This window comes from Aristolochia californica, unplaced genomic scaffold, assembly GCF_029961685.1.
Source record: "Aristolochia californica isolate CCGP_79_NKW_82.1479 unplaced genomic scaffold, dmAriCali1.0.hap1 SCAF_9, whole genome shotgun sequence".
Classification (NCBI taxonomy): Eukaryota; Viridiplantae; Streptophyta; class Magnoliopsida; order Piperales; family Aristolochiaceae; genus Aristolochia; species Aristolochia californica.
The window spans coordinates 1,759,814-1,769,350 of NW_027182290.1; the positions used below are offsets into that span (position 1 = coordinate 1,759,814).

The 9,537-nt window shown below is 41.0% G+C and overlaps 2 protein-coding genes across 2 annotated transcripts; both read right to left on the reverse strand.

Annotated features, from left to right (window-relative positions):
* Positions 1-3,937: 3,937 nt before the first annotated feature.
* Positions 3,938-5,113, reverse strand: LOC137941816 (protein DOWNSTREAM OF FLC-like). The gene is made up of 2 exons (XM_068787402.1): positions 4,901-5,113; positions 3,938-4,411 (listed from the first exon to the last, which is right to left on the reverse strand). Exons 1-2 carry the CDS (start codon positions 5,049-5,051, stop codon positions 4,086-4,088), a joined length of 477 nt encoding a protein of 158 aa, XP_068643503.1. The 5' UTR covers positions 5,052-5,113; the 3' UTR covers positions 3,938-4,085.
* Positions 5,114-5,856: 743 nt separating this feature from the next.
* Positions 5,857-8,117, reverse strand: LOC137941221 (protein SOSEKI 2). Its single transcript, XM_068786536.1, has 5 exons — positions 7,628-8,117; positions 7,433-7,502; positions 7,133-7,245; positions 6,358-7,036; positions 5,857-6,249 (listed from the first exon to the last, which is right to left on the reverse strand). The coding sequence occupies exons 1-5, from the start codon at positions 7,809-7,811 to the stop codon at positions 6,138-6,140; spliced, it is 1,158 nt and encodes a 385-aa protein (XP_068642637.1). The 5' UTR covers positions 7,812-8,117; the 3' UTR covers positions 5,857-6,137.
* Positions 8,118-9,537: the final 1,420 nt, after the last annotated feature.

Below are 9,537 nucleotides of genomic sequence, written 5' to 3' on the forward strand. Positions count from 1 at the left end.
TGTACAATAAGGTTACACATTGTAAGTAACGGCCTCATTAATGCTTTTTAAATTGTATAGGCCTCTTCCATTTGAAATATAAGGGGGGGTTAGTCAACAAAACAAAAATTTGATCTTCATCTTCATCTCATGCATCTACATGATCTTCATCTTCGAAAGGGGTCTTAGCGTGAATAAGTTCATGTCTACTGGAAAACAATTTCCAATATTAATACCCCCAAATAGGGGTGGCATCGAGCCGAGCGGAGCCTGAACCTGTTTATGTTCGAGCCAAGCTTGATTTAAATATTTCGACCCGAGCTTCGAGCCGAGCCTCATCTTGAGCCTAAAATTGTTATTGAGCTCGAGCCCACCAAGTTCGAGTTGAGCTTCAAGCCGAACTCGAGCCTCAACATATATTTAAAACTTTTCAAAAAATATATACCAAATAAAATATATATAAAATTATACTTACATTTTACATAAAATTGGACATAACCTATATATATAAAACATGTATAAGATTGGGTATACTTAAAATTAAGCATAATCTATATATATAATACCTGTATAAAATTCGACATGATCTCTATATAAAATTGGGCATAATCAACATACATAATACCTGCATAAATACACCATAAAATTATTTATACATTCCATAAACACTCCAATAAATTATTTATATATTCCATAAAATAGTCTAAACACTCTATACACTGCATAATATTATAAATAAATTTTATATAATAATCAAACACAACAAAATTAAATGAAATATCACTATCAATTTACAATCACCAAAATAAAAACTATAAATCCATTATAAATTTACAAACTATAGTTATTTCTCTTTATGCTAGAAAATAATATACGTCCTTGCTTGAGCAAAATCTCCACCTATGACTAAAAAAAAAATTAGTTATTGTCAAATAAAAAAATACTCTTCCACTAGTAGTTACTTAATGTCATTAAAAATATTAAAATTACCATGATGAGAAAAACATGAAAAATCATGTAGTTGGTAGTATTATCTTTACACTCTTCTTCTCAGGCTATAATCATAAAACAAAATTTTAATAAATAAAACTAAAAAATATCATAATAAATAATTACTCAAAGAAATTCACCTTTTGATTTTTCTTTATACCGTTAAAAAACTAAAAGAGTTTACATTCTTTAAAAATCATAGATGCTTTTTGGAATTATCTCTCTTAGCATTTGTGCATTTTAATTTTGGATGTTAAATTTTTTTTTAAGTCCAAACTTGAGTTTTTACTCTCCCATTTTTCTTGCAAAAAAAAAAAGATAAGGCAAAGAGATCAGAAAAAAATATAAATTTTAGAGTTTATGTATACAAAAAATTAAAAACTATATTAACTGTAAGTGAAAAAAATTATTTCATGCACTAAAAATGAACACCATTGTTTTATTATCCATATTTGCAAAATTTTAATTGTACTGGCCTCCGGTTTATTTGATCCTCATTTTCCTTTTATTGAGGAGAGGTTAAACGTGGGAGGAGCTTCCCCTTCGTATTTACTCCTTTTCACGTTTTACAGTGTTCGATAAAGCGGAGTGAAATGGGAATCGCATATGAAAAAGTTTTTTTCGAAGGAAAGTAGAGAAGAATGAGAATAAGAAGTTAATTAGTACCAGGATGTTGGCAACTTTGGAGATGGTCAGAGAGACCAGAATTAAATCTAAATGTAGTTTTTTGTATAAACGAATAACCCGTCCGGCCACAACTGCAGGAGAAGAAACTCCTGCGTCGTGCTTCCTGCAGACGCGATCTTCGGAAGCTCCCGCCGTTTAATCAATATCAGATGCCGTAGCGTCTCGCCCACGAGAAGTCTCCGTGGACCTCCGCCGTGGGCATCGGTCCCGGCGACGAATCCAAGACGGCCACAGTCGCTTCGAGGACAAAGACCGTTACGGCGCCGACTGTGCGGCGGAGGAACTTGCCGGAATAACATTCTTCGCCACAAGGGTGTGTCCGAAATGACCTGTCATCAGCAGGCTTAAGCTCGGAGTCAGAGACGTCTCCCACTGCTGACGGCGCTCGCGGGGACGATGACCTGCGCAGTGAAAGATTTCTCGTTCCGCGCGGCTCGAAAAAAAATTTCGGGAGAGAAAAGAGACCCCGATCCCGCCGCTCGTTAAATTAACGAGTCGGCTCGTTAACCTAAACGAGCCCATTTCTGAGTTCGAGTTCGGCTCGAACACGAAATATAACGAGTCGAACCGAACCGGAACCGAGCCGAATACGAGCCGCTCGCGAGCCGGCTCGGTTCGAAGCCACCCCTACCCCCAACGAGGAAAATACAGAAAATAAGAGAATTAGTAACTTGTAAAATATACTTAATTTAAATATAATACTTAAATATTAAATTAGGTAAAATAAAAATTATTACTACACACATAATTAATTTAATGTATGATTAAAATATATTAATATACTCATTAATTTAATTATATATTATATTAATTAAAGATTATTATTTATTATATATTAATACAATAATTACGTGAGTCAATTAATCTGTGTACATGATTAATCATAAAAAAAAAAAACGTTAAAAATAACATAAACGAATATAATACATTTAAGTTATTAATTTATTGATAATATATGGTGTTCTTTAACATAAAAAAGTCATGATTAAACAGGAAAAATCTATCAAATACTAATTTTAACACATTATATATTTTTACATATTATTAATTAAAAATATTTTTCCATTAAATTTAAAACCATTGACTTTATTAATTATAAAAATGAGTTAATTAAACTTGGTGCTCAATTAATTTTTTTCTAACTTAGGAAAAATTGATGAACAGTGCTTCGTCTTCCTCTTCTCGGGCCGAACAGTTCGGGAGATCAACTTCTTCTTCTCCCCCTCGCCTAAACAGTATTCCGAGCTAACTCGGACTAGGTTGAGGTGGCTCGAGCAAAAAGGTTTTTTCCGTAAGATGTCATCGTCTTCGAATAGCGCAAGGTTGTCTTCTCCAAACGACAACTCGACAGGAGATCACGGAGAAAAGCGGCCATCGTCTTCTTCGGTAACGACGCTAATAGCGTCAGAAACTTTTTGCCGACTGGGGAAATCGAACGAAATCAGAAGACCAAGAGAGGGCGAGTCCCAGAGAAGACCAAGAGAAGGAAGCCAGAGAAGAGGAGCAGAGACGGAGGCCAGAGATGAGAGTCTGAGAGAAGAAATGGAGCAAAGACGTCGGGGACACAGGGAGACGAGAGAGGGGGTGTGGGAGAGGGTGGAAAAAATGAACACGAGGGTGCAAGGAGAGGGGACAAAAAAATGTGGCGGGTTCGAACCCGCACGTCCTTCATCTTGATGAATAACAAAAAGGGTCGAAAACCACTTGAATTTTTTTATAACGAGATAAGGACCGTTTCATTCCGAGCGAACGAATGCCGTTGATCTTCTTCTCGGACTTCAAATTAACCAACCCATAAAGTTTTTCAAATGAACCTGAGCCCATTAACTTCAAAGGCACCGGGTTGGATCTTCCATAAGCCGTTTGGCTATCTTAATCGGGCCGTCCAAAAAATTTAATGCTCGCCTTGGGAAGGCCCAAGGTATGATGTCTTGATACCCTACTTTCTTACCAAGGGGGTTAGGAGTCGCACCCAGCCACACGGGTTTAAAGTTATATATAACAAACCAAACTCGAAATTTTCAAGTCAATTAAACTAGTTATTATACTGATTCATTCTCAAACTCGGTTAAAATTTTAAGCCTAGAAAGGGGATAGATGAAAACTTCCGCACAGAGAATGAAAAGAGATGGAACCAGGGTCCCTTGCCTGAGCCCCCATGTAGCTGTTGAAGGGTTAAGAGGGCTATTCAGAAGATAGAGATTTAGTTTAAAAGCACAATTTAGACTGCTAGCTACAAATAAAACCCAACAACAAACAGCCACAAGATGCGACCACCATATCAGAATTAATCCAACACATATAAATTCATCAATTTCATGTACCTAAAACAACAACAGAAGAAAAGGTTCACTACCCAACGATGCAAATGACATTACAGATCGAAGAACCTCCTCCAGAAAAAGAAAAAAATACTAGTAGAATGCATCTCAATCAGCGTATTCCTGGTATTGTTTGAGCAACTCGGAGCAGCCGGCAATAGGAGCATCCTTGATGAAACCCAAATTGTTGGCGAAGCGGGTGGGGGAAGCAATGCCGTTGTTGTTGGTCAGGAAGACACGGGCGCGCTCGCGACCAGGCTCGATGGCGCTACACTCGCTCTGGGAGCTGCTGACGAGCACAGACTCGCAAATCTGGTCCTCGTGATCACCGCCGACGAGGACTTTGTAGGTACCCTCCTTGTTGGTGATTCCCTCTGCAGTGTAGAGCAGCTTCATGGAGTCCCTGTCTTTGCATTCGATTCTGACTTTTGCACCTGTAGAGACGCAAATGATCACTCATACAAGATTCAGGACCGGACCAGTGATTTTGTCTAGAACATCGATTCCTGTTTGGTTTGGAAAAGAATACCATCACAAGCGACTTTCCACTAGCATTAACACCACGAAACAACTAAATCGGACAGATCAGTTAACAGATCTAACAAGCTCAACACCAAAAAACTAAACCAGTGACCCCTAACTAATAGGTTATCCACTAATCCAAAATCCAAGTCTCTCATTCCTCCTAACATAATAACGATCATCACAGAGCACAGTTCACATCTAAACCCTCATTTACCTTATTTTCAAAAGTGAAAACAAAAAACAAAAAAAGAAAAAGCTAAAACGATTTTTTTTCAGATCTAAAGCAGCAAATCGGCATCACACAAGTATAAATCAAATGCCATGACAATAGTCCACAGATCTGACCAGATAGAACTTGGCAAGAAAGAACAATAGAAGAAGAAGAAGGATAACATTACCTTGCATATACTTGGTGTAAGGGGTTTCAAACCCAGCACGGCAAGTGTCACAGTAGACACGACCCTGAACGGTAAAGAAGGTGCGAACAGGGCGAGCGGCAGCAAGCGCCGGAAGGAGGCAGAGGGCAAGGAAGATAACCAACTTCGCCATGGAAACTATTCCTTGTGGAAGGGGAAAAATCGTGGATGAGAGAGGAGAAGAGAAGGGAGAAGAAGTAATAAAGAGAAGAGGGAGGAGCTCCAGTGATAAGAAGTCACATGGGTGGCTGACAGAGAGTGCCACGCGTTTTTTGATTGTCATTCATAAATATCGCTGTCAGTGGGCCCACCATTTCCTCGACGCGGAAATTATTCGGCGCCATTTTTGGCCGCTTTTTTGAGTTTAATTAAATTTAAGTTTCAACTCCACGACGGCACCGATCACGCTCTCATGTATGAAATTACAAATGGGTATGCACTTATAATTTAAGCTCTTCACTAGTCATTTGGGATAGTTTAGTCATTTCAACAAGTGATAAAGGCCGGGATATGTCGAACCCGAATCAGATCAAATTAAAGCCCTTTAATTTCACTTTAACGACAATTAAAATCAAATAAGTATAGGAATTAAGAGCTCTTACCAAGAAAAGAAAGGAGCGCCGCGTGGTTTCCGATGCCTCCGCCCATTTTTTTTCTCGGTGCCCGGTGCCTCGAGTTTCTGGGAATATTATCTGTGTGGAACCGGATCCGGTTAACTGGGAACCTGACAGGAACTTTTAGGAGTTTCTAGCCAGCCATCATTAATTCCCTAAAAAGATAAAAAGTATATATGCTCATCATGGCTAGTTTGATAATTCATTTTTCGGACCGGTTACCTAACCAGACCTCACATTAACACTTTTAGACTTTAGTGAAAGTTGACGCAAAGTGTTTCCAATCGCTCAAGCAAGCCTCAAGATTCTAGAGCAAAACGCGATCATTAATTTAATTTACGAGTAATTTCAAAAGTGAAATTGGAGAGGAATCGGGTGGACCATGTGGTTTGCTAAATCCATCAACCCAACCGGAAACCGGTCCAGCAAATTCTCCTACACCTCCAAGCGCTACAAGAAGTCTTATATCATGAACAGCCCGGACCAGTGCCCGTTTCCCGTCAATAGGCAATAGCTGCAAATGTCAAACTCACACAACCCCCATATCTCATTATAATTACCAACACACCCACAACTTAGACGCAGAGGCACATCTGTCATTTTCTTCATTTCCAGGAATGATTTTTCGCTGACGTCTTCTTCCTCGGAATGCACTTTCCCGCCACTCCGCCGGTGCTCTTCTCCTCGCACTCCTCTCCCAGCCCTGATTTTCCGCTCCTGTCCCACACACAAGACGAATAAGAAATTGGCACGTGGACAAATTGATCCAATCAAACACGTCTCCCGGAGGTGGGACCACGGATGAGCGAGAGAGTTGAGTTTTACCTTTCTTCGTTATAGGAGGACGATTTCTTCAGCGAGGGTTCCGCGTCAACTCGGTTCTCCGTCATCGACTCCACTATGCTCCCGCTGAAATACTCCTTTTCTTCCGATTGAGGGTTTCCGAACCGAGGATTCTCAGAAATGTAACCGATCTCTTCCTCATCCATCGATTTCGCCGTCTTGCACAGCACCCCTTTACGTAAGCTGCTGCTCTTCCTCGACTCCGTAGACTTGATCGCCCTCGTCACCGATGAGCTCCCGTTTCTCCGAGCGGAGACGGACCCGCAGGCGATGAGTTGTAAAAGTACCGAGTTGCTCCGGGTCATGGCCGACTCCGAACCCGAGTCGTAATCGAGCAGTTGTGACGTGGACGCGTTGTGTGTCTCGGTTTTCTCGGAAACCGTCGAGGACGACGACGGAGGGAACGCTTCGTCGAGGGGGAGCTCCGTCGCGTTGTTTTGAGCCTTGGTGTTCTCGTTTTCTTCCGTCTCGTCCGTCGAAACGCCTCGAGAGCAGCGGGAGGAGGTGTTGGAGCTGCTGTTGCTAAGTTTCTCTTCCTCCTCGAGAACGACTGCGACTTCTTCCTCCTCGGTTCCTCTGGATTGGACGGGAGAGAGGGGCTTGCGCTTCGGGGGCAAACTGGGTTCTAGGTTTTGGTGCCTGGGGCTCACTAGAGGCCTCTCTGCAATGAAAATTTCGAAGAGGTGACATCCAGTACAGGAAGGAAAGCATGATGGACCGAGTAAAAGAAGCAGCAAGGAAATTTTCTTGTTCTGACCTGCGCAGCCATCAATGATCTCAGAGCCTTTCAAAACGTACTCACCTCCTTCTGCTGGATAGACGACATCGGTCTCAGACAAGTCGTTCCATACATACCCGTTCTTGTAGCTCCTATTACGTAAAGCCACAAGACAAAATCAGCAGTCTGCGCTAAATAATCCCAATGTTGATTCAGGAAAACTGAAGCAAGTGATCGGAGGTACAGCAAGTGGATTTTATGTAGAAGAGGAGATTTTGCTACATTAGAAAACCCAGTTATAGATGACGATTACATCGTAAATTTGAAGGAAGCAATTACCTTTTGCAGGACCAGGAGAAAAGAGACACCATGCCTCTGCCCCTCAGAACAGTAAGCCGATCGATCACATCTTAACGAAGAATCAAACAAGAAAGTTGCTAAAGGTGAGGAAACATTTCAGCATTCGTGTTAAAGACGAAGTAAGAACAACTGAGACACATCTTTTGGAGCACGATCAATCACTCTTCGTCTTACCTTTCAACCGTAGCTGTTGGTTGGCCAAGTGAGAAACCTCCATGAAATGTGGGTGTTCAACCTGCCCATTTCTGCAGAGATAATACACAACCTGCACTTTTCTAAACATCCTCATTTTCGGCTGCATGCAGACTCGAGCTCTATCCGGGCTCGCCTCACGACTTCTTCTGGCTCGAATATCCATCTCCCAACCTTCTATCCTTCCTTCCCAAACGAAGCTTTCAACTTCTCCTCTCTTGTTTTTATCTAACAGAGTAATAGAAACAGAGAGACCTCGAAGGAAGCACAGCAGATCTTTTGGGTGGTCTCGGGAGGAATACAGAGTTCACAGGGAATAAAGAAATATCAATGGTGAGAGGCGACTTCTCCAGAAAACATAAAAACAGAGAGAAATTATTTTATTTTTTATGGGTTTGTTTGTTTGTTTTTCTAGGGATAAAAGGCGGGGGGAGAAGAACCAGAGAGAGAGATTCGAGACTGACGTTTTTGGGAAGAACTGCACGTCAGACATTAAAAGTTTTTTGAATCGGACCATCCTCAGTCCTCTTCAGTAGGCAGTACGCTACTAAACGGTGCATCATCGCATTGAAGCCGCACTGTTTATCATCGAAAAGTTGCAGAAATAGAAAATTCCATCTTTCATTGTTTCACAGGGAGAAAAGCTCTACAATGTTTTCCCTGTGCCTTTTGCACATAGATTTTTAACCTTGTTACCATCATTTTCCTCTTCATTTTTCCCCTTTCTGGATGTGTTTGTAGATGAAGAGTACAGCGTTTACTCTTCGATGTTTAGTAGATCACGGCCGAAATGAATTCTTTGCCAGCTACTTTACCTAATCCTTTACTTTCGCCTTGTAATTGCTCCTCTTCTCTTGCCTGTGATTTTTATCTTCTGGGTTGATCGAAACAAGGAATTCATACAGACAAATGAAGTGAAAATCACAGGCAAAGGACGTCGTGTAATGAGGAATTTAAACCTTTTCTGGAGTTCCAATACCCATCCCGGCTTAATTTCCAAGTACAAGCCAGTTGTTGAATTGAAATTTGAAACTACAACAGTGCGGTACCAAATTAGTACAGCACGGTTCCTTTTCACTCTTCGAGTAAAAGCATCTACACTTCCGTTAAAACTCAATTTCAGTTCATATGATGATCCTGTTTAGAAATCCTTTTTTTTTTTTTTTTTGCTGTGGAAAACATATGTCTTGCTAAATCTTGCCGATATACGTTTATAATAAATGTAATTAAATTATTTATGATAGAATAGAGATAATTCTATATTCTTGTAACCTAACATGGTTTTATGCATGTTCCTTGATGATTAAGAGTTAAAAGAATCACAACCAGTATCGGAGACGTCGGGCAAGACGCCCAGCCGACAACTGAACTCTAACCTATGCCTGAAACATCCTGTTCCGTAATTCTGTTTACCGGTTTCTCCTTCAATATTGTTTTATAATTATAAACATGAGGATGCGTAGTAGAAATTAGATACTGTTAGATGTCGTGTAAGGAGCCTGGACTGGCCTTCACTGACGAATGTCTCGTCTAGTCGCGTCTAGACGAAGACCTGAACCGATCTGTCTGTGGCACTCCGGCTGTGGAACGATTAATGCAAGTTTTCCCCGTCAGAATCTCGTATTCATCTATAGAAAATTATAGGGTTCTGACAAGTTCACGGGACATCGAGCACAGAGCCGTACTATCGTCTACATGTCGTCCGTAAGATTTAAATCTAATCTCGCTACTCCGGCGAGTCGACTGGGTCGTGAGCTGTAGAGACTTTAGTGTAGATGCTCCTTGTTCAACCAAACAAAGTGAACTGGGCCGTGATCATATCAATGGCCGGTCTGGGTAGCTGAGGGGATCAGGGGCAGAAGGCGCTGGCAGCCGACGATGCCTCCAAAAAG